Below are 24,195 nucleotides of genomic sequence, written 5' to 3'. Positions count from 1 at the left end.
AACAAACGGTACGGTAATTTATTCTGAATTTTTGACATAATCAATTACCTAATTATTTTATTGAGGAGGAGTCTGTGGTAATGGGTTACCGACAGCCACATTCACCATCGTACTTCATGCGCCACCGCTAGGGGAATTCCCCGCCCTATGGAGGGGTCAGCAATCTCCTATACCACTGTTTCGGAGGGGCCATAATCCCCTGTCTCTTTCCGGTTTAGCTCCCGTCCTGAACGGTTGTGTAGCCTCCGCCTGGTTCGATCATCATGACGTGAGTACTTAATATTTTCCACTAATCCACTAAAAATATCCTAAATTGTAAGACTCCAATGAATTCAATCTGCGTTATTTCTTTTTAATTTTTACATCTCGTTCACTGCATCGTTTATTGGAAAAAATATGGCTACCAGGATATTTTATTTTACATCGACATAATCAATGCCCAATCAATTATTTTCTAAGATCTTCACATTTGGAAAAGGGGGAAAATTAGGCTTTTGATTTTCGATTCATTTTTCAAGCGATTTATCAGATATTTTGGGATTCGTGGTTTTTTAACGTCACGCCACGTGGTTGAGAGGTTAGGTTGCCAACCTCAATGCTGTGGATCATTTCCTGAGTAATTATATCAACTCAATAGTCAAGATTAGAAACAACTCAGCTAAATTTTGCTTTTCCTGGTTTACATTGAATTGTTGCCACGAATTTTTCACATTCAGAACCTTCCTAAAAGCACCTGCATCGTGATGAAGAGCAATGAAGGTCGTCAATGAGAAGGAGATTAATTCTTCACTGGGTGTGGGCATTGAATTTCAATTACATTGCACCTCAATCAGTGTTGATACATTTTCAAGTACTACAATTTTATATTGTTTATCTTTCAAAAAATGAAATGAATTTCATTTTTGGCAATTTTCTCGCTTCCTAAATCGTCTTCGGGGGTAACTTTGATCGATTTGTAGGTTTTTTCCGTAGATTCAAAGTCTATAAATTATTGCAGTGACTAAATTCTCTCAATAATTTCAGGTCTAAAGTATCGCGTGATACGTTCTACGAGTGCGTCGATGCCCTCTTGAGGCACTCGAAGGAGAAGAAGAGGAACTTCCTCGAGACCGTGGAACTCCAAATCGGTTTGAAGAACTACGATCCCCAGAAGGACAAGCGTTTCAGCGGTACCGTCAAGTACGTTTCCACCTGACTCTGAGAATTCTTTTTCGTTTGGCAAATAGTCCCAGAAAAAAGTAAAATAATTTTTTCGGGAAAATTTCAAATCGAAAATGTCTTTCTTGGAATTATGTCAGGAAGCTGAGTTTATCTCGGCGGACCCTCACCCAGGGTCTTAAATATTGGGGAGGTATTTACCGTTAATTTTAAGGCGTAATCCAGAGACCCTCGTGGTCCTGATTATCTGCCTGACGGTAAGTCTGAATGACCGGAGAATTTTTTTTTCTGATGACCTGTCTTTCCACATTTCTCCTTCAATTTCAATCTCCCCACCCTGTGACCTGGAAAATCCTTGAATTGTTCGCAATCGTTCAACAATGTGGGAACAATGAAAAATCAACATTATTTGGATTTCTGACAGGTTGAAGAACATTCCCAGGCCAAAAATGCAGGTTTGCATTCTTGGAGACCAGCAGCACTGCGACGAGGCCAAAGCCCAGAATGTTCCCTTCATGGATGCTGAAGCCCTCAAGAAGCTCAACAAGAACAAGAAGCTCGTCAAGAAACTCGGTAAATACCCCTGGAGTTATCAATTTTTTTTTTTCAACAAACCCTTCCTAAAAGCACCTGCATCGTGATGAAGAGCAATGAAGGTCGTCAATGTGAAGGAGATCAACTCTTCACTGGGTGTGGGCATTGATTTTCAATTACTTTGCACCTCAATCAGTGTCGATACATTTTTTCAGATTATATACCAAATCCATAAAAAAACCTATTAAGAAAATTATTTAATGTAAAAAATACGATCGACTCATTTCAGCAAAGAAATACGATGCTTTCTTGGCCAGTGAGTCTCTGATCAAGCAGATCCCCCGTCTCCTGGGTCCAGGTCTAAACAAAGCCGGTAAATTCCCTGGTCTTCTGACTCACCAGGAGTCAATGACCGCCAAGATTGACGAGGTCAAAGCAACCATCAAGCTCCAGATGAAGAAAGTACTCTGTCTTTCGGTGGCTGTTGGCCACGTCGACATGACCGAGGACGAGTTGGTGCAGAACGTTCATCTCGCCATTAACTTCCTGGTTTCACTCCTGAAGAAACATTGGCAAAACGTTCGTTCTCTCCACATCAAGTCCTCCATGGGACCCCCCCAACGATTGTACTGAATGAACTTACGTTTATTTTTTGCATAAAAATTCAAGATAAATAAAGAATAACCTGAAAAATTGTAACAAACGGTGTTTTAATTTCTTTCGATACACATTTACAATATATATATTTATATATGTATATTATTTATATACTTTATTATAAACTATCAAATATTTCTCTATCGATATTGGTGGGAGGGGGTAATGTGTCAAGACGTTTTCCACTTCACTCAAACATTTATCGTCTGTTTTAATTCACAATTAGTTCATTCGTCGCTCCAGATACTACTCATTCACTCGATCGTGGGTTTAAATTCCTCTGGTCAATAATCCATCATTTTTTTTCTTATTGATTCCATTCTGCATTTCTCTTTAATGATTAACTTTAGCCTCTATGTCTACCGGTAGCTTTCACTCGTCAGGAGGAGTTATGACAGGGATATGTATTTTATTTACAGAAAAACAAGCCGGGAGAGACAGATCGATGAGTGTGAAGCTTATTCCGATTAAATTTCTCAATCTATTCTTCGATTCTTAATTCATTATTTTTCCTTTACAACGATCATGGTAATTAAATCATTAAAATTGGTGTACTTTTCATTACCTATTAGATTAGAACACTAAAAGCTCGGGAGAGCTTCGCTATCTCTGGCCGTGAATCGGTCATTGACAAGTCTTTTCGATAAATTATCTTTTAAGATTTTTATTTAATTAATTCAGTTTCCTGGTTTATTTTTATTTGGTACTTGAAACCACAAACTTCGATTCACGTCCTGAGAAGACTTATTGTTATTTACATATAGCTACACAGCAATTAGCTCCAGGGAAGGACGACTTAATTAAATAATTAAGAGTTGTAATAATGTGTATAAAATTCGTGATATATTCGGGGGATGTTGATGATTGCGACATGATTCTGTGCAATATCGTTGAATTGGGAAAGAGGAGAAATTAATTGTAACTGAGTTTACTTAGTCTAATCATCGCTAAATAAAAAATAATTATAAAATTTGGTGGTTAACGTTTAAACGTTACGACGCTAATCTTCAACATGCTCCACTGTCACAACTTAATTGATCCACTCTCAATCCTTATTATCACATCCTCCACCAACAAATTCGAAAGAAAATCTCCCAGTAGTTCCTGAATACTCAGTAAACACAAAGTCAATAAATTGATAATCGAATTATCAACAGAAAGATATAGAGAGCGATCACTAGTAACAAATTCATTGAGAAAAAATAATATTTCATGTTGGACAAATGGAGAACAAAAATGAAAATACTGTCACCGGGACTAATAAAATAGAAAACGTCGACTTGCATTATTGAGGGGGAAAATATAATAAAAAATTGGATAATGAATCAGTAGTGAAGTGGCAAAATATAACAAATTCAGTGTTAATGGATCTACTCCTGTTTTTTTGTTAATTATAACTATAATTCTGGAACATATGTGATCATTTTGTATGAAATAGTGCACTTTGAAAATATTCGGCGTCACAAAACATATTTTTCCAACAGATTCATCTTTTCAACATTCACATCCCTCAAAACAACAAAAATACTTCTCCATTGTCCTTATTCAAAATTCATAATGTGTCTTCTCCCGAAAAATAAAATATATATGCGGAGACGTCATCTATTGTAATAACATGGTCAAATATTTGAAATGTCGATCTCATTTTTTATTTCCTTTAACTAAAAATTCTAAAAGCGAGGCGATAGAAGGAGATAACCCGGCTTATCGGTGACTCCAGTTTTCGACTAATATCTCCAAATCTACGAGAGATAGCGGAATTTCTCTAGTGACATTTGTCCTAGTTTTCACTTCACTCCATAAAAAAGGCTCCGATAAAAATTTCGCTGTCTTTCCTCGACATCGAGATATTCATCAAAAACTGACTTATCTCCCATTGCTACTTCGCCTCTGAATTTAAACCTCAAGGAATAATGTCAAAAGACATGGGCATTCGTGTTGTCACATTGAACCACCTCACTATTGATCCCAACTACGAATAAATGATAAATGCACTCAGTCTATTTCACTCGATGAAGAATGTCTTTTCACAATGTTTTTTCCGGCTAGAGCCACGATGGTCGATGATGTGTGGGTGGTTGGAGTGCATAAAGGGAATGAATGTACTGTTGATAAGCAGCTGGATCGACCCCCAGATTTGGTCCATGGGGGCTGACATACGCTGACACCGGTGGTCCATAAGGTGCTGATCGTTGAGGGGAATGAAGGAAGGGATGAGGTGGATAATTTCTAGGAGGTTGATTATTCAATTTATTGGCTTGTTGTCCAGCCTCGGTGACAGGAGTTGCCTGTGGCTGTCCCTGCTGCTGCTGCCTCAGAATGCTGTAGTAGCTGTTTGGATTTCTGAACTCATCGAGAAAGGCGAAGGCAGCAGCAGCAGCTGAGGCATCCTTGTCGTAGAACGGTGAACTGTTGGTTCCACCAGCTGGTGTTGCAAAATTGAATGCACTACCTCCTGGCGGAATAGCCGGTGAGTTCTTCAGACCGATGGGATCACCAGGATTTCCAGGGTATTGAGAAAAGCCCGGCATCTGTTGGTCGGGTATACTGGCCTGTTGTTGAGCCTGGGCCTGAGCTTTTTTCTTGCTTTTCCGTCCTTTAGTCGGCGCTGGAGCTGGTGGTGGATCACGTCTCGAGTGAGTTGGTGGTATCGTCTTGGCTGCTGCATTCTGGAGACTCTGGAGGAGATTCAGATCGAGATCTGACGGTCCTGGCTGTCTGTAGGACAGTGCATCCTTGCTGGAGGGCCTGGGGATCGAGAGCAACTGCTGCTGATCCTTTGAACTCCTGCCAACCAGTCCCAGGCCCAGTCTGGCATAGGCTGAATTACCAGCCACCGAATCAAGTGAACCAAAGCCACCTTCAAATTGTCCAGACACAAGATTTTGTCCGGGTTCTGATGTCGCTAGGGTCATCATTTGATCATAGCCAAACTGCTCCTGAGTCCCTCTCGATTGCTGCTCAGGTAGTGTCCTTGTAGTATCACTAGTTGGTTCGTTGTACATTCGTTTCTTAACAGGAGCTAAAGTCGATGCTCCGGAGCTTGGGACCGATGACGAAGAGGATTTAGCACTGGCGTCGTAGTAGTGGGGGCTGGGATACACTGGACGACAACTAGGATTGGGCATAGGGTAGGGTGGGGCCTGGAAGCCACCAGCTGGTTGATATATGGTATCGTGCCCTGACAGATTCTGCTGGAAGTTCAATAACTGAGACTGATCCTGACGCTGGTACTTCAGAGTTTCTGGATCAAAGTGTCTCTCCTGGGTCTGCTGAGGTGTCTCCTGGGGGTTCAGCCTCGACCCCGGCCTCTGAGGATCACCAGTCGACGAGTAATTGTTTCCATATCCTGGTGGAAACTGATTAGACTGATACACTTGATGATTAAGTCCCAATGGAGGGTCTGATGTGAAGTTCCTGGGTGTCTCCATCTGTTGTACTGGGAGCTTCTCCTCAGGCTTGAGGTACTCCACTCGTCTTTCAGCCTCCACTGGTGCAGCTGATACTGGTGGAACGTATGGAGAGTGATTAGACTTGAAGCCCTGAGGATAACTTCCCCCCGCGTACTCCTCAGATTTCTGGTAATTCTGCGGGGTTGACTGTGCTGGTGCCCTTGGAGATGGCTGCGAATAATTCGCCGGTGGTCGGACTGGAAGTGGACATGGCTGGGGGGATGGCTGAGGGTAGATTCTCGCTGGTTGGGGTGAAAGCTGGGCTGAGTAACCAGTAGATGACGGATTTTGCTGCTGAGGAGAGTGCTGAGAGTAGTTTGGAGCTTGAGGGGATGGCTGGGAGTACTTCGGTGGCTGCTGAGGGGAGGTCTGAGAGTAGTTGAGACTCTGCGGTGATGGCTGGGAGTAGCTCGGTGGCTGGGGTGAATGTTGGGCAAAGTTCCGAGATCCTGGAGATGGTTGTGAGTAATTTGTGGAGTTCTGTGGAGATGGTTGGGAGTAATTGGCTGGGGGTTGGGGTGAAGGCTGGGCAAATTGTGGAGAAGGTTGGGAGTAGGGAGAGGGGGCCTGAGGAGAGACTTGGGAATAGGAAGGCGGAGGTTTTGGTGAGGGTAGGGGTTGAGAGTAGGGTGAATTGGGCCCTTGAGGTGAGGGTTGGGAGTAGCTTGGTGGTGGTTGAGGGGAGGATTGAGAATAGGGGGAGTGCTGTTGTTGTGGGGAGGGTTGGGAGTAGGTGGGATTTTGTGGGGAGGGTTGAGAGTAGTTGGCAGTGGGTTGTTGGGGCGAGGGTTGAGAGTAGTTGGGGGTTGTTGGCTGCTGGGGTGAGGGTTGGGAGTAATTGGCTGGAGGAGGTTGAGGGGAGTTCTGGGGATAGACGGGGGCTTGAGGGGAGGGTTGAGGATATACTGGAGACAGTTTTTGGTTTGTTGGAAGCTGTTGGGGGGAGTTGATGTAGTTCTCGGGTTGGGGAGAGTTCTGGGAGTAGGTGGGATAGGCTTCTGGGGGATTCTCCTGGGTCCCTGGCTTCTGGTAAACCTGGTGAGAGGCCTGGGGAAGCTGAGGGTACAGGGGATTTTGATCGTATGCTGCTGAGGAAGGATATGCTGGGGACAGTGGGTGAGAATAATTCTGCGGGGATGGGGTGGGAGGGAGCTGGGCACTGTATCTCGGGGGTGTGGCGTAGTAGGGACTGTTATTGGGACTACTCCCAGTGGACAATGCATCCTGATAGAAGCCAGCTCGAATTGGCTGCTCTATTGCTGTTGGTGTCAAGGCTGGCTGACTCTGGGGTGACCTGATTGTCAGGCCTGGGGGAGATTCTTGAGAGAAACTCGAGACCGACTCACTGACACTGCTCCCTCCAGCGCTCATTCTTCTTTGACGCTGCGGTAACTCCTGGAATTCCTCTTTTTTAGCTGGCTCATCGACCTCTTCCTCCTTCTTCTTGGACTTTGGTGCGCCAAATGCCTTGAACCAGGCACTCAGATTGGGCGTCGCTGACTTTGGTTTGTGTGACTCCTCCTGGGTACTCTTCACTTGTTCAGGATCGATTTTCAGAGCCGCATCCTTTGTCTCCTTGAACTTGTCCTCTTCCTTAACTTTTGAAGTGGCTAAAGCTGGACGATCGTCCTCTTCATCCTCGTTCGATAAATTCGGATTTGGTGAGGATACCAAGCTCTTACACATGAGTTGAATGGAGTCTGAATTCTTGAGAACAGTACCAAGGCTCAATTTTGGTTCGTCAGTGTTGTCTTTGCTCGGATGATCAACATCCGTGGTCGATTGGCTTGTCGAGGTGTCAGTCGAGTTGCTACCACTGGGCAGCGGTTTCTTCAGCAATAAATTACCCTTCGCCTTACCAGGCTGAAGTCTGTCAATGGTTCTTTGAACTTTTTTCGGTCTCGGTGGACCATTTGGACCCAAAAATTTCACACTAGTTGGACGTTTACGAACCAGTGGCTCTGGCTTTCCACGCGATGATGTCTCACTAGTGGATGGCTGCTTAGTTTGGGGTGAATCACTGCCTGACGAAAATTCAGATAATTTTGGTGCATCATCCAACCACTTATTAATATCATTGAGTGTTTGTTCAGTTGCCTGATTCAGTGCTTGAATTGCCGGACTCTCCTCCCTGTTTTTGCCATGTTTGACATGCGCCAATTTAGGCTTTTTGATTTCAACAGTTTCATCTTTGCTCAGTAAAGCTTTATCATCTTTAACAGGTTTTTTAAGCTTAGCTCGTTTCAGGTTCACCTTAGCACTCTCGTGATAGGTATTACCATTTGAAGGCACTTTTTTCTTTTCAGTATCAATTTTAGTGGATTTCTTGGCTCTTTCCCTCTCTTGTTTGAGCTTGTCCTCACGTCTACGCTCACTTATTCGATCCTTCAGAGAGTCCAGGGATTCGAGATCTTTATTGCTGACTAATGAGTCGAATTTTTTAGACGCTGTATCTTCCTTTTTGGTGTCTTTCTCCCTCTCCACTTTTTTCAGTTCACCGTTCTTCGGCCTGTCCTCTATCTTCTTGACTTTTGATTTTTTCTCCTTCAGTTTCGAAGCCTTACGATCGTGCTTGACATCGACTTTTGGTGCCTTTGGACTGGTCTTATCCTTCTTGCTGCGATTTTTCTTCTTCTCCGGCGTCTGCTTACCGTTCTCCTCAACATCGGAGGACCTCTCGTCATCAGACTCCTCCACAATTTTCTCTGGCTTCTTCTGTTTCCTGCTAATTCTATCAGCTAAACCTGCATTATCCTCAATTCCTCTCTTCTCAATTCTCTTACTCTTACTCTTAATATTAATAAGTGGCTCATGGTCCTCCTCGAAGTCTTCTTTCTTTCTTCTGCTCTCCCTGTGTTCCTTACTGTTCTTATTAAGTTGCTCCTTCTGTCGATTTTTACCACGTTTATTACTCTCCTCGGATTTCTCCTCTTTGGCCGATAATTTTTTACTCTTGGGTAACAATCTCTCAACTTCACTGTATTTTTTTCGTTTTGACTTTATCACAGAACTTTCTGATATTGCACCATTCTCATCATCATCGTTATTATCCTCATTACGTTCCTCCTCCTCCTTAGCACGTTTTGATCTTTTCTTTCCCCTCTTATCCCTAGGGCTCTCCTCTTCCTCCTCCTTCTCCTCCTCCTCATCCTCATCATCCTCATCTTCCTCCTCTTCATCTCTCCCTCTTCCCTTACTCTTCTTCTCACTCTTATTTGATTTAGACTTTTGCTTTGATCTTTTGTTACGCTTACGTGTACTACTTAATAACGAAGGCGATGAGGAAGCACGAGCTGGATAAGGTGATGATGGAATAGCATTTGGTGATGCAGGAACTGATGGGCATTCGTCACTAGAGGGCTCCGACTCTAGGTAACGATCAACAGCCCTGTCAAATGCCTCTTTCAGATTAACCGCCATTTCCGTGTACTCATTGTCAGACCCATTATACTGTCTGCAGTTGTCGACGATCAATCGAAAATCCTTTTTAAATTGACTGAGATTTTTGTAAGAGCCACCCTCGAGTTTCTCCTCCATCGTGGAAAGATCCATGGGTTTTCTGACAACAGAATAGTATCGAGGGGCGTACTCCTCATCAACAGGATCAACAAATGGCCAGGCATCCACATGATCCTTGAGGCTCTCCAGGACCTTGTGCATACCAACACGACGCTCCTCCTCTTCGATGCCAAAGGTGTACGGATAGGAGGAGACATAAGTGCTGGTGTGCTTGGGCAGTCCCTTCTTCGGTGGCCCTTCAAGCTCATCCCTAGTGTGAATGACAATCTGACCATCAGCTGAGGCCAATGAATTATTAGTCTGCCTTCCCTTCTTCTGTGGTGGAGCTGGAGGTGGTGCCTCGTCCTCACTGTCTCCATTTTTCATAGTCTGACTTCGTCTCGTGGCTTTTGCCTTTGTTTTCATCTTAGCTCGTACCATTATCGCCTCTTCGGTTGGCTCAGCTGATTCCTGACCTCGCTGGACCCTTGTATTTCTCTCCAGCAATCGACGACGCTGTTGCTTCTCCTTCAACTCAAAGAGCTTTGGAATCTCGGGGAGAAAATCCTCGGACAATGTGTGATACAATTTTCGCTCAGTATCGTACTCGGAATCCTTAAATTTGTCAACAAGGCGGGACCAATCCTGCGGGGTAAAGCACACCACCTGCCAAACTGTTGTACGACTGTCGTGTACCTTGTCGGCGATTAAATGATCAGCCTCATTCTCCTCCTCCTCCTCCTCCTCTTTCTCCACCACCTTTTCACCTCTGATACGTCGTTTTTTACGCCTCTTGTCGCGCGCTCGACGAGTCTGACGGGGGGAGAGGGCCTTATCGGGACTGATGTAGTCCTCTCTGTAGAGACGGGTACCGTAGAAATACCAGTAGGCAGAATTACTACGGTCATGACCCAATGGTTCAACGCGAAGACTGTCTGAGTCTAGGTTGCTTAGGGCTAGCTCAACGTCCTCAGCGTCCAAACGGAAGTCGCAGAGGCTACGAAGGATCTCGACTTTTTGACGGAGTGGAAGGAGCTCGAAGTCTACATCTGTGTTGAAGGGATTCTCGTACTTGTAGTCCTGAAGTTACAAGTGTTCAGAGGTGTAACGGGATTATTGTTCGCTTGGTTGAGATTTAGGGGCTTGAAAAAATAAATAATTATGTGTTTAAATATTTACCTGACACTTTTTTCGAAATAATCTCCGAAGAAACATCTGATAATTGAACGTGGAGATGTCATTTCGAGATTCATTGGGTAAGCAGCCCCCCAACAATCGAACAATTAATTCCTGAAGTAATCTGCCCTCAGTACCACCGTCTGTCAGTAGAGCTTCCTCAAGATCCTGAAAAACTCCAGAAATATTAGAGAAAAGCTCTCCAGATTCACTCCAAGAGAGAACATCTGATTAATAGCACAAAGCCGGGTTATGTCTGGGGAGCCAATGAGTCCTTACAATCTTTCAGGAATTTTACTTGCTGGTGAATTTTGTTTTGCATCGTCTAACGTATTTTGCCTACGAGAGCATGTAAGCAATTTTCTTATGGGTTTAGATACCTCGATATCAAAGTCCAGGAGATTGAAGGCAGCCCTAAATAACGAGCAGAAGTGTGCTATACTCGGCACCTCCCACCACGATTGTATGTCTAGAAGAATTAACAATTGTTGGAAATATTTACGCAATAGACACAGTGATTATACTTTTTTTTTTCATCCTGTCGATTACAACCCAATGAAAGCATAAAAAATTGCGATTAAAATTTTAACAAAATTTGATTTGCTCATTCCAGTTCTGTAGTCCAGTGATTACAGATTATTCCATAAATCAGTAAAAAATGGGTCCAGAGAAAAGTGTCAAAAGAACGTGTGGTAACCATTAATATACACAAATTAGAAACGGTACCAGGCCCTAATAAGGTCTTGGGGCGGTTCACACCGGCTGCGTCCCCGTAGCGAATCCTGGGTAATGCTAAGTGCTGGTAACGCTCGGTAATTCAACAATAAGTGTTTCATTACACTCTGAATTCAAATAAACACGTAAACACATGAATGAATTATATTTTATTTCTACGTTCTTTGAGCAACTGAACTCTTTCAATTGTCCTTATCATTCTGCGATACCAAAGCCAGCAGACAAATGGATAAATTTCGTAGAAGAAAGAAAAAAAACATTTTCAAACATTTGACTATGGTTGGAACAAAAAGTGATTATAACGTTAAATCCCCCCCTCCCTCACGCCCCTTATTCTTCGACAATTAACTCCAGACCAGAGTATTAAAATAATAATTTCAACACACAAATGAGAAAGCAATTTGGTGAATTCCAATGGCATTGAAAATCCCCAAAGATCTGGCAAAATGAATCAATAACGAGATGTGATAATTACCTAGGATTCCGATGAAAGTGGGAAACATAACCACCCGTCCTTGTGGCGGGCAAAATTGTTCTACGCTCAACAAAAAATCCTCCAGCCAACGTATTCAATATTCCAAGTGAAGCCCAATGGGCCAGAGAACACCTTCACCTTCACTTTGAGGAACAATGAAAAAAAAAAAAAAATTCTGCAATTCAATTGTGAAGAATCTCAGTGGATCCAGTGTGATGACCGAACAAATCTAGCAATGAGTAACTCCAAGCAATGCCAATAGAATTTCTCGTGTCGTCGACACCGGCTGGTATTTCCAGGACGCCGAGAAACCATCCACGACGCCTCCACATCGCAACCAGGTGGACCAAGACCCAACTCCTCGTCACCTGGTGGTTCCACCCTTTTTTCCAGTCACTGGGAAAAATCCTTGGCACACCCACCAATCACCAGCACTAGCATTAACACTCTTCACGTTAAAATAAAACCACAAATGTTTCCAATTGCTGTTTCCTTCTCCTTCGATTATTTATTTATCTTCAACTTTATTTTGTCAACTCAACGGTGTAAGAGATGCGCGCGACTACCGTTCTCATCGGTCATCAACACAGTCACTGGATGAACAGGAAAACAACTACTGAATCACCGAAAAAAAATCATTACAAAGTCTGCAAGCCCTCCACTTATTCCACGATATCCACACCTTGAAGGGGAGAAAAAATTAACGTTCACGGGGTGAGAAACAAACGAGAGAACGATGATTTTGGGTAAAAAAAAATCACTTGCCACTCTCCAGAGCCCTGTGAAAACTCGCGGGAACTGACTCCTTGGACTCGCTTCTGTATCTCCCTCTTCCCACCCAATCCTCAAGTTCTTTATTTTTCCCTTTTCAGGCTTTTTTTTTTTGTAACACATCCACTAACTTGAAAAGCTTTACCTCGCAGAAGCTACTGGTGCCACTTCGACACCTGTGTAGATTAGTGTTTTGAGGGGGTAAGCAACGACAGAGATTAGAAAACTGTACACATGAACGTTCTCGTGAAAACCGAGGGATAATATGGGAGGCGTTTTTTCCTTTTTGGACTGAGACGTTTTTTTTACGCTTTTTACTGGATAGTGGGGAAAACTCAGTATTGCAGAGAATTTGTGAGTTGTTGGAAGTAGGGGGAAATGTAGGAGTGGTAATTGGAAGATGGTAGCGCCTCCAACCTCCACCACATTTACCGACAGAGGGTACAGCTTAGCTTTTTGTCTCGACAGTTGGATCCCTGCTCTCAACGTTTGAAAATTCTCTCTACAGTTCATCCATTTGTACAGTTGTGAAAGTACAAACGGAGCCCCCCCTCGTTTTCGTAACACGTCTGGGAAATACTTTTGCGTCCTGGAGGTGTGATATACTAGTTTCCATTTTTACAAACGTTCGCTTTTGACTAAATGTCCATTCTATTGACGATTTTCAAGTAATTTCCACGCTGGTGTATTTCTAGGGACTTTTGGGTGGAATTAAGTTACTAAATTCTTTTTACGCAACAAACAATATGGTTGCGCCCTTCCACGTCTTGAGATCGCACTAAAACTATTCGGGGGTCAAGTTAGACCTGTCAGACCCATATAATTGAGACTGTTTAATTAATCAGACGATTCGGTGTATCCTAAATACGGTTGGAAGCTCCAATTTTCAGGGAATGACATCCCATCCCTGTTGTGAGTATCTTAACTTTTGTGCAGTCGCCTCTTCTTCATGAATTCATGACAGAGTTTGACGTTTTGCATTTTGTGGAGCCATTCAATCAACATTGTTAAACAAACTTGGTGTAGACTGTAGCAAGTGATCCAGAAAAGTCAAGTGCATGACATGTGATGGCAGTTGAAAGTTATTGTTATTCATCCCAACGATTTTAGTGAATTTTTATATTTGTGAATTTTACAAGTGACACTCTCAAGGTGATTTGAATATGTGGAAATGCGGTGGAGTTTTGTTTGTTCTCACAATTGTGTACATCACCGAGTGTCAGGTAATTGGAACCTTCGTCTGGTTCTTGGAGGTTCGAGATCTTGTGGATGGATAATTTAATTTTATTTTCATTTTCATAGAGTGCACAGTCGTACGATGATAAACGCTGCAAGTGCATCTGTCCGAGTATCTCCTCGGTGATAAACACCACTAATCCGTCGACTGAACGGAGGAATTTTATATCTAATGTTCCCCCGTCTAATTGGTGAGTTTAATATTCATCAGTAATGGCCATATTCATCAATCATAATATGAAAAATTCGATTGTTTGGATCATCAAACTGATGAGTTTTTTTATTACAAAAATAAAACACGAATTATGTTTCAGTAATTGCGAGAAAGTCATCCTCCCCCAGATTAAAGATCAGCTGAATGGACAAGAACTCATTTTCTGTCCCAGATGTGAATGTAAATATGAGAATCGTAACACTACTATTATCAAGGTATAAACATGAAAATATTTTACAAATTTATTCAACAATCAGTCCCACCATAAATTCAGCAGAGACGTAGCTGAGGATGGTCATCCCCCTCGAAATTCATTTATGTTAATTCCTAGTATCAAGGGTTTAGTCTATGCTAAACATTTATTTCTCCTCTTCCAGTGACGCAACTGGCAATGTGTTCCATAATTGAAAAGATAAGTCGACTTATCTTTTCAATTATGGCTTTCTGCTTCACTAATTATTCTCCACGTGTGGCTGTTACCGTATTCTCTTTTACAACACTAAATTTCGAACATTGAATTTATTTTTTCAGATCGTTGTAATAATTGTGATCTGGGTAATTTCCCTGCTCGTGATCTACATGTTATTTTTAATTTGTCTTGAACCACTACTGAACAAAAGGATCAGAAAGAACACTGGAGGTGCTGGATATCTGGAGCACACGAATGAAGAAGTAAGTGATGTATTTCTATCTCTAAATATTTATAAACTAAAATAAATGTTACAGATTACAACATACAGTTGACAGATACTCGGTAGAAAAAGCTTTTCTCAGGAAAGTTTCTTGAAAGTTTATAAAATGTTTCTTTCTCCAGGATGATACCATATCTGCAGCTCCTGGAACATCGTCCCATCAGATGGGCGTACGATCAAACGTACTTAATCGCGTTGGGCACCAACAGGACAAGTGGAAGAGACAAGTTCGAGAGCAACGACGCAATATCTACGATCGCCACACGATGTTGAATTAAGTGAAGCCATTTTCTTCAATAATGACACTGTCTAATTATTACATAGGTGTATAGTTGTATATTGAAAATATTCTGAATTAGTATTTCTAAAAAAATGATGAGGAAAGAGAGGAAAAAACTAATTAAAGGTATGAATGATAATAAAATTTTATTTAACCATCAAAGGACATAAAAATTGTGACAATTTTTTTATAGAGGAGGAGAGAGTCAAATAATTAGCGCAGCTTTCAGAAATTTTTATGGTAGGAAGGTTTCCTTCGGAAAAGAAGAAGAAATACGAACGACTCACGTGAAACAAATCTCAGGCTTTATTATAATTTATATTACACCCGATAGTTCAACAACCAGAATATCTATCCATTCAATTCTTCACGTCATTATCCGGACGATGTATATCTTCGTTAATATGTATTGTAATATAGTATGCAGAACGTCTAGAAATTGCGTAAGAGACCACACACATCTAATGGTAACTATTTTCACAGTGAAATTGTCAAATGTAATCTGTCAAATTTTTCGATTCACTCATTTGTGCAGTTATCCCAGTGTCGAATCATTCTAAAATGTTGGAATGCAGTTTTGACAGTAGGAAATTTGTTGGGAGTCTTTTAAAATCGTCGTTTGCATTTAGTCCCTAGGGTAAAGGGCATATTTTTGCTTTGTCCCGAAACAGAGAACACTAGAATGGGATAGAGACAAAGGTGGCTGGTTTCCCCTTGAATGGAAGCACTGACGTTCAATTACAAATATAAAAAATAATTGCAACGGACAAAAATGGCCAGAGTACTTGGGTGTTCATGAGGAAAAGTGCAATTATGAATTTAATTATGTCACTGCTGCTGTCGTCGTATCCTCTAGCTCCGTTTTTATTTCATTATCAGAATGAGAATGTTCCACGGGACTAGAATTATCTAGATTCCTAAATCAGCTATCGAAATTTCCTAAATTATACCGTTGAGATTATCAATTTTTCTTGTCAAGAAGTATGAAAATACAATTATTTTATTTTATCCGCGTTTTTTTTTTCGGCCAATACTTTGATTATTTATCCTAAAGAGTTTTTTTACCTCATAGAAAAATTAAATTGTTAATCAATGCATTCTGCATTACAGCGTTACTAATAAAAAGTTATCTTATTATCGCAATAAAAGAGATAAGTGCAATTTGTAAAATTGAATTATTCGATAATACATTTATCGTAGGTTTTGTTTATCTTTGGATGACAAGGGATGACTTCTTTCTCAATTTATGCCGCGTGGACAGACTGAAACAGAAGAATTAGATTTATGTTTAATGAGGCAGGGGGAGGGGGTTTGTTCACCAAATAATTTACTGAACAATAAAGTAATGAACCAGCACATAAATATTCATTCAGGATAAACTCTTTCCCAAACTGAATTCGAATTCTTCAACTTTATTCTGAAGATATTTCGAGCCCAACTGTTCTATAGCATACGATTTTTCTCGATTACCTACCTTTGCTATGTCTACACCAGTCAGGTTCTTGACAAGTTCTGGAACACGAGTCACGATGTTGAGTACTTCTTCCGTCAGTTTTTCAGCCCCCACCGAGCCATTTCCACTGGACACCATCGTAATTTTTTTAGCTTGAGATAAAGGGGCTGCGACCTCAGCAGCGACCTGGAAAATCACATTTCAATAACTATCGATAAACCACTATCGATGAGATTCGAAAATTTACCTTTGGCAAAGTGTCAAGCATCATATCGACCATAGCAGCAGTTCCATACTCGTCCCATGCTGCAGCCTTCTTAGCCATCTGATTGGCCTCGGCCTTAGCTTTAGCCTCAATAGCAAATGCCTCAGCTTCACCACGAACCTTGATCGCCTCAGCCTCAGCCTCTGCCTCCATCACAAGTCTGAGTTTGTTGGCTTCAGCCATTTTCTCAAGTCTGTACTTCTCAGCATCAGCTGGACGGCGGACGGTTGCATCCAACTCTTTCTCACGGCGCATCATCTCTTGTTCCTGGACTGCAATCTCCTGTCCACGCTCCACAACCTTTACCTGCATCTGTTCTTCCATGATTCTCTGCTTGGTCTTGGCTGCTTGAAGTTCAAAAGCCATTTCTGCTTCTGCTTTCTGAGGAGAAGAGAGGTATAAACGTAAATAAAATGTAAAACCCGTAAATTTTTATGTCAAAAGATTTAAATAAATTCGGGGAGTTCAGAAAATGCAATTTCTCACACCTTAGTTTGTACTTCAACATCATACGCAGCCTTCTTGATTTCAAAATCCCGTTGTGCTTTGGCGATATCGGCGTCGTTGAGGAAACGAGCGGCCATCCTTTGCTCCTCAGCCATGGCCTCTCGGATCTGCGCATCCTTGCGAGCCTCAGCCTCACCGATCCTTGCGTCTCTTTTCACTTCAGCTGTTCTAGCCATTCCCAGGGCTTTCAGGTAGCCCTGAAACGAGCCATTCGTTTCATAAACATGAATGACTTGATTCAATTTACCACAGGAAGAAGATCGAAAAAATGTGAATCGAGTGCGCTTAATGAATCTAATTGCATCAGATGCATTAGGAGTCTGAGTCTATCGTTTAGTGTACTTTACAATTGTTTCCAAGAAATGGGAGACTAATTTTACGTGCGCAGCCATCAGCAAAAAAAAAGCTATAACATGAGATTACCATTGAATTCGAAGAGAGAATATAAAAATGAGATACAAACATGTGACGTGGGTTATTGAACGTACCTTCGAGTCCTGTAAGATTAAAAAAAAACAAATATTTCAATATACACATCAAACATTTGCATAAGATATATTTTTTTGTGGAAAGAAAAGCGAAAATAGCCAATAAATACTGCATCATTCTCCACTACACTGACGATGCCGGCTATTGGAGTAGTCATAAACTAGTTGGGTTAGATATTATAGTCAATAAGAACATGCTGCTTAGTAATTTATAGTTCATCTAAGATCAAGATTCCGGATTGCCTAGTTCGATGGGGGGAGAAGAACGTAACAAGTCAAATGATGAATTTTCAATTTTTTGTAGAAATTGATTCCTAAAATACTTTGCCAGATTTTTTTTCCGAATTTTATATTTTATATTGCTCGCCATTCCTTCGAGATTCATTGATTTACGAGATAAATTGATAAGTAGTGACCTTTTGACTCATTACATTCAGACTTACGAATACACAGAAATATTCATCGTTAACGATCGTGCCACTTACTTCTTCGTCGCGGATATCTTTCAGTGTGTATGAGACCACTGTGATGCCCATGTTGATCAGATCGCTGCTGGCAACCTCGAAGACCTCTTTACTGAACTTTTTACGGTCCTTGTAAATCTCCTCGACTGTCATGCTTCCCATTATCGCACGCTGATGCCCTTCGAGAGTTACCAGAGCAATATTGTGAATTTCATGCTCATCCTTACCTAGGAATTGTTCACACGCCGTCGACAGCATCTCTTCATTTTGTCCTTGGATTTTAACCTGAATGTCATCAATTATTGTGATTCCTCAACGATTTGTTGAACAGTAAATTTTCATGATTTGTACGTTCTTTTATACCAAATAAATAGCTTCTAAAATCCATTTGTCAAGAAAAAACGTTTCAAAAATAGCCCATTAAACAATGATCAATGTTCTTACTTGCGCAATTCCCGTGACGGATATCGGCACTCCCTGACTCGTATAAACAGTGGGACTTTCAACCTGGAGAGTCATAGTGTTCAATGATATCCTGAAACAAAATGAATAACATCAGTTCAAAGAATTTCAATCGCAATTCTCCTGTTTTTCATTCCCAGGGGATTATCCAACCGTGAAATCGACAACTTAACCATCAATTGATTCAATAATCAATCCTTCATCCTTAATATCATAATTCCTTACTTCTGAACTTGCTGGACGATCGGCCAAACAAACACCCGTCCTCCAGGGACAAGCAGTGGTTTCCCATAGCAGCAGCCTGGAAACAAAAAAAATAACTTCAGAACAACAAATTCACGTACTACATTATTGAAATAGTACGAAAGATCCGGATAAATTAATAGCTAAGTGACCTCAATTGACATTTTTCATCTCATCGAGCACATGATTTCCTTCCTCAAACATTTTCGGTAAATCAGCTCAGTGTGAGTTGTTATCTCAGTGTAAATGTTTATCGTACCATAAACAGTCAAATTGTTTACCTGACACCACCAGGGCTTCATTGGGGCCACAAGTCACGAATCCGCAAGTGTTCATTACTTTAGATGAATGCTCTCGCTTCACCGCGCCCGATGATGACTCAATTGTTCTTGTTTACTCGTCAATTTATGGAGTTTAGTGGTGGGTTATATCCCCTCACGTAAATACAGCAAAATGATGGATTGGGGTAAAGAGTTTTTTTTATTTTTGGCAATCGTCTGGATAATTTATGGAAGTTTTTGGGAGCGGAGTGTATACTACGACTATGTTGCCTCAAATGACACTGACATGTTATTATTGTTATTGTTGGTGACGTCAGGCGTCCTTCTAACCAAAGAGGATCGCCTAGTGCAGGTTCTGTTCTCCAGAGTTCCGGAGAGCTGATCATTATCTCAATTATATAATTATTTTGACTAGGAAAATCGTTTGGAAGTGGTTTGCAGGTACATGCAAGAATAACCTCATAATTTGATTGATCTTATTTAATTATTAATTAAGTAAAATAAATTAAAATCGTCTTCGAAGCTGGTTCATTTAATTCGTGGCGGCAATGAACCCAGTCTCTGATTTATCGACCCACCACTGGACAGGGGATTACCCGAGCTGCAAAGTCTGGCAATTCAGCAATTGATTGACAGCTGATAAGTGACTTATAAGAGTTTAATTAATTCTCAGTGCGTACGAATCCAATAAAATAAGACAAATTACAACATCAAGGCGATCATCGAGGATCTAGACAGCAGTTCTGATCGAATTCGATGAGGCGAGACATCAAGATGTCATATCTTCAGAGGGTGGTAATCGACATTACCGTCAGAGTCTCGAGGGGTTGGAGGTAACTCCACCAGAAGGCCAGGAGTCTCAACAAAAACAATTACATTGAAGGCAACTTCCAGTGATTGTACAGCCTCATTACAATAAAAAGAGTCAGTAAAAATAGTAACAAATACGTCGCCAAATCAATAATAGTGATTATCAACCCTGGGACATTAATAGAAAATTGAAAATGCCCTGTGAAATGATAACTCTGCAGCTCGGCCAATGTGGCAATCAGAGTGAGTAATGCTTTATGTCATGTCAATTTGAATTTCAACGACTCTCTAACCGGTCTTTCCAAACAACATTATCACCCAATGATTAATGATTGAATCGTAGTTGGCTTTGAGTTCTGGAAACGACTCTGTGCCGAGCATGGCATCAATCCGGAGGGAATACTCGAGGATTTTGCCACGGAGGGAACTGACAGGAAGGACGTTTTTTTCTATCAATCTGATGATGAGCATTACATCCCTCGGGCTGTACTGCTCGATCTGGAGCCTCGGGTTATTCATACTATTATGAATTCACCGTATTCCAAGGTAAGACTCGAGAAAATTCTGTGGAACATCCTGGACAAAACTTTCTGAAGCTCTTGGACACACTGAACTTCAATCATTGTCAGTGAATTTTTTGGGAAATGCAGGAGTTTTATTGCATATTTTTTGTTTACAAAATACTCAGTAAGTTTTCTTACTGGCGAAATGAATGAAATCGATTTGTCAATTATTTTTAGCTGTACAACCCAGAAAATATTTATCTCTCGAAGCATGGAGGTGGTGCAGGGAATAACTGGGCATCTGGATATCATCAGGGGGAAAAACTCCAGGAGGAGATATTCGATATTCTCGATCGTGAGGCCGATGGCAGTGATAGTCTGGAGGTGTGAATAATCTTCATAATTTTCATGACTTTAATGGGTTCCAAACAGCAGAGCTTTTTTTTTATGGATAATAATTTGTTATTGTTGATAGGGATTTGTTCTGTGCCATTCAATAGCTGGGGGCACCGGATCCGGAATGGGATCGTTCATGCTGGAATCACTGGCTGACAGGTTTCCCAAAAAACTGATAGAAACGTACAGTGTCTTTCCAAATCAGGACGAAATCAGGTAAAAGCTGTTAATGCTAATGAATATCAGATAATTAATAAAAAAAATCCTACCTCACCAATTTAATTCCAGTGACGTTGTAGTCCAGCCCTATAACTCCCTCCTCACCCTGAAACGCCTGACGCAGTGTGCAGACTGTGTGGTGGTGCTGGACAACACCGCCCTGAACCGAATCGCCTCTGACCGCCTGCACATTCAGAATCCCAGCTTCACCCAGATCAACAAACTAGTCTCAACAATAATGAGCGTGAGTACAACGACCCTGAGGTATCCCTCGTACATGAACAACGACCTGGTAGGCTTGATAGCCCCCCTGATCCCTACTCCTCGTCTGCACTTCCTGATGACCGGCTACACGCCCCTCACCACCGACCAGGAGGGCCAGTCTGTGAGAAAGACGTCGGTGCTAGACGTCATGAGACGTCTCCTCCAGCCGAAGAACATGATGGTCTCGACAGCACTGGACAGAAACGCCGCTCACTGCTACATCTCCATCCTGAACATAATTCAGGGAGAAGTGGATCCAACTCAAGTCCACAAGTCATTGCAGAGGATCAGGGAGAGAAAACTCGCACAGTTCATACCCTGGGGGCCTGCTAGCATACAGGTCGCCCTCTCCAGGAAGTCCCCGTATATTCAGAGCGCCCACAGGGTGTCGGGCCTCATGCTGGCTAATCACACCAATATTTCCTCACTGTTTGATCGGGCCCTTCAGCAATATGACAAGCTCAGGAAACGTGAGGCCTTCCTCGAGCAGTTCAGGAAGGAAAAAATGTTCGAGGATAATCTGGATGAACTAGATAACTCCAGGGAAGTCGTCGAGTGTCTCGTGAAGGAGTATCAAGCCGCTACTAAACCGGATTACCTCACGTGGAATCCAAATAAAGTGGAGTAGGGGCAGGTGTGAGGAATAAATGGATTTTTTTACTTTTGGTGGGATGAGGTTGACATCTAGAAAGATTACTGAGATTTTTGGAGATTATTTTGATTGAAGAATTTGATTCTGATTGATGAAATTCATTTTCCTCGCTTTGAAAATTATCTATGGCGACCATTGAGTAGTTAATGAGTAGCAATCAATATTTGACCATGAGTAACGAGTAATTATTGTTAGTAAATCATTGAAACAACAAAGATATCCAAAAATTTTTATTCGTCATAAAAACAATCAATTTAATTTTCATCAAATATAAAACATCTATTTATTCTTTTCTATCATGCTTCAAAACTTTATAACTCAATTCAGAGAGAGAAGGTGATACAGAACATGATTAGGAGGAGAACATTGTTGCCATTAGTGATGAATTTCACAACTTTAAGACAACTTTAAGGTACCGTTACGTTCAAAATTACAGCACGCCAGGTCATTCATCCAGTATTTTTGTAAATACTCGTATGTAATACCCTAAAATCGTTCTATACACGAATTACTGCAGTGTTGCTTGTTATTTTGCTGGCGGAAATGACTCCACTGCACTCGACACAACTCGTGATATTGAATGGATAATTATAATAATGAAATACATTTTTTTTACAAAGTCACAGGATTTTCTCGTCATTTATTGTTATGTGGGTACGAGACGGGCGAAATTGGGGGGAAGAGTCGCTATTGTGATGTAGCCTGTGTGCCCTGGGGTTGAGGAAGAGTGGGAGACTGTCAGGATCCTCTCCTGCTCTTCGTTCTTCTTCTGAATTTCATCTGGAGTTAATTTCTGGGGAGAAAAATGCCTGTCAGTGGGAATTTAGTCAACTTATATTAATTCGATGAATTGGAATATTTTAATCTAGGAATTTTTTTCCAGAACATCTCCATCATGTGAAAAAATGGCAATCAAACCTGTGATTGAGACCAATTCATTTCCAACTTTGGACAGTGTTTATAGTGCACATTTAATTCCCTCTGTAGACATTCCTGAGTTCTGATATCCACAAATCCAGCAGCTTCAAGTTTCAGACAAGTTTGCTGAACCTGTTCGATGCAGGGTGAGAAGGAGCACAATTTACCCCCTGACTTCTTCAGGGCGTTGACAGCATGCTCAACCACCAGCCAGGGGTGGGGCAAATCGAGGAAAACGGCATCTGCTTTGTGCTTGAGGTCCTCCCCAAATCCCTCCAGACAAACATCTCGATGGGCTACTGTCACGTGATTACTTAAACCGTGTTTAGTGAATTCTTCAGTGGCTAGTTGGACCCTCTGCTCGTGGAAGTCAAAGGTGTATAAGTGACCGCGGGGTCGAACAGTGCGGATTAGAGAGTGCGAGAGTGATCCACTTCCAGTACCTGGAACAAAATTTTTTCCCTCAAATTCTCTCGCAATTTCCTGGATAATAATTCATCGATATAATTAGACGAAGTTCTTGAAAAAATCCTAGATTCTTAAATGGTCAATTACTCTGGATTAGCAGAGTGAATTTCTCCCAATTTCCAGTACTTTTCAGTCTATTACTTTCTCTTCAAAACAAGTCTAACTTCACCAAATTCCTATCCCTCGATCCTCGGCTAATCATCCCCTTCCCCGAGCCGTAAATTTCCCTGAAACAAATACAAACCAGTTTCGATGACAATGCTCCCCGGCACCAGCTCCAACAAGTGGATAATTAAACTAATATCCGGAGTGTAAATGATCTGTGTACGATGTGGTAACGTAGTGGTCCAGAGCTCGGGTGTGGGTTGAAGTACGTAAGCCCAGCCTCTGGACAGCTCCACTTTGGATCCATACCTCTTTCCAATCAAGCTGTAAACCTTCAGAGCTCCATACGTCGTCTGAAAAACGTTGTCCACCAGTTCTCCCTTCTTATTCACTATTTTCTGAGTCACCTCGAAGGTGTGCATGCTCTGAGGACCCAAGTACAGCACCACAGTGTCACCCTCGTCAATCGTCTCTTTTGTTTTTGCAAAACTCATGTTTATTGTTTATTTATTTATGTTGTACGGAATGCGGCACGAGTCACTAATCACACATGGCGGTGTCATGAAAATAGTCGACTAAATGATAGCCATAATCGATGATTTGAGAGGTCGATTTGGTGATGATCAATTGAAAAAGACACTGAGTGTTCGATAATCGATTAACTGATATGCGAAGTGTATTGATAATTGAAAATAAATTTGAGAATCGTTTCTAGTTCAATAATGTATTTGTGTAAATTATTCGTTCGCGGAAAATATGACACACAGAGGTCGTTACTGACTGCTAGTTGGATTTACCGACCGTCGAACTTGTACATCC

At 41.6% G+C, this 24,195-nt stretch overlaps 6 protein-coding genes across 9 annotated transcripts; 3 read left to right on the top strand and 3 right to left on the bottom strand.

Annotated features, from left to right (window-relative positions):
- Positions 1–111: 111 nt before the first annotated feature.
- On the top strand, positions 112–2,395 carry LOC135166190 (large ribosomal subunit protein uL1-like). The gene is made up of 4 exons (XM_064128260.1): positions 112–268; positions 1,024–1,179; positions 1,583–1,731; positions 1,982–2,395. Exons 1-4 carry the CDS (start codon positions 264–266, stop codon positions 2,323–2,325), a joined length of 654 nt encoding a protein of 217 aa, XP_063984330.1. The 5' UTR covers positions 112–263; the 3' UTR covers positions 2,326–2,395.
- On the bottom strand, positions 2,386–12,825 carry Dikar (dikar). Of its 2 annotated transcripts, XM_064128094.1 has the most exons (5): positions 12,451–12,825; positions 11,686–12,367; positions 10,856–10,944; positions 10,479–10,643; positions 2,386–10,379 (listed from the first exon to the last, which is right to left on the bottom strand). In XM_064128094.1, exons 2-5 carry the CDS (start codon positions 11,711–11,713, stop codon positions 4,395–4,397), a joined length of 6,267 nt encoding a protein of 2,088 aa, XP_063984164.1. In that variant the 5' UTR covers positions 11,714–12,367; positions 12,451–12,825; the 3' UTR covers positions 2,386–4,394. The 2 variants fall into 2 exon arrangements, with proteins under 2 accessions (XP_063984164.1, XP_063984165.1); XM_064128095.1 differs by lacking the exon at positions 10,856–10,944 and having other exon boundaries at positions 11,686–12,825.
- A 323-nt stretch (positions 12,826–13,148) lies between these two features.
- LOC135166195 (uncharacterized protein CG1161) lies at positions 13,149–15,886 on the top strand. 2 transcript variants are annotated; one of them, XR_010299632.1, is made up of 6 exons: positions 13,149–13,679; positions 13,759–13,883; positions 14,007–14,121; positions 14,438–14,578; positions 14,721–15,004; positions 15,072–15,886. XR_010299632.1 is itself a non-coding variant. In XM_064128265.1 (5 exons), the coding sequence occupies exons 1-5, from the start codon at positions 13,620–13,622 to the stop codon at positions 14,874–14,876; spliced, it is 597 nt and encodes a 198-aa protein (XP_063984335.1). In that variant the 5' UTR covers positions 13,150–13,619; the 3' UTR covers positions 14,877–15,051. The 2 variants fall into 2 exon arrangements, 1 of the variants encoding a protein (XP_063984335.1); XM_064128265.1 differs by lacking the exon at positions 15,072–15,886 and having other exon boundaries at positions 13,150–13,679; positions 14,721–15,051.
- LOC135166151 (flotillin-1) lies at positions 15,162–19,340 on the bottom strand. 2 transcript variants are annotated; one of them, XM_064128197.1, is made up of 9 exons: positions 19,042–19,340; positions 18,743–18,818; positions 18,500–18,590; positions 18,077–18,340; positions 17,592–17,600; positions 17,085–17,300; positions 16,579–16,977; positions 16,353–16,517; positions 15,162–16,140 (listed from the first exon to the last, which is right to left on the bottom strand). In XM_064128197.1, the coding sequence occupies exons 1-9, from the start codon at positions 19,094–19,096 to the stop codon at positions 16,123–16,125; spliced, it is 1,293 nt and encodes a 430-aa protein (XP_063984267.1). In that variant the 5' UTR covers positions 19,097–19,340; the 3' UTR covers positions 15,162–16,122. The 2 variants fall into 2 exon arrangements, with proteins under 2 accessions (XP_063984267.1, XP_063984268.1); XM_064128198.1 differs by lacking the exon at positions 17,592–17,600.
- Positions 19,341–19,665: 325 nt separating this feature from the next.
- On the top strand, positions 19,666–22,508 carry LOC135166149 (tubulin gamma-2 chain). The gene is made up of 5 exons (XM_064128195.1): positions 19,666–20,094; positions 20,195–20,397; positions 20,592–20,738; positions 20,830–20,966; positions 21,039–22,508. The coding sequence occupies exons 1-5, from the start codon at positions 20,046–20,048 to the stop codon at positions 21,859–21,861; spliced, it is 1,359 nt and encodes a 452-aa protein (XP_063984265.1). The 5' UTR covers positions 19,666–20,045; the 3' UTR covers positions 21,862–22,508.
- Positions 22,103–24,106, bottom strand: LOC135166176 (tRNA (adenine(58)-N(1))-methyltransferase catalytic subunit TRMT61A). The gene is made up of 3 exons (XM_064128243.1): positions 23,516–24,106; positions 22,804–23,246; positions 22,103–22,678 (listed from the first exon to the last, which is right to left on the bottom strand). The coding sequence occupies exons 1-3, from the start codon at positions 23,868–23,870 to the stop codon at positions 22,532–22,534; spliced, it is 945 nt and encodes a 314-aa protein (XP_063984313.1). The 5' UTR covers positions 23,871–24,106; the 3' UTR covers positions 22,103–22,531.
- Between the last annotated feature and the right edge of the window lie 89 nt (positions 24,107–24,195).

The sequence above is a fragment of the Diachasmimorpha longicaudata genome, chromosome 9 (assembly GCF_034640455.1).
Source record: "Diachasmimorpha longicaudata isolate KC_UGA_2023 chromosome 9, iyDiaLong2, whole genome shotgun sequence".
NCBI classification, from domain to species: domain Eukaryota; kingdom Metazoa; phylum Arthropoda; class Insecta; order Hymenoptera; family Braconidae; genus Diachasmimorpha; species Diachasmimorpha longicaudata.
The sequence above is the reverse complement of the archived record's forward strand: the minus strand, read 5'-3'. Positions and strand labels throughout refer to the sequence as shown.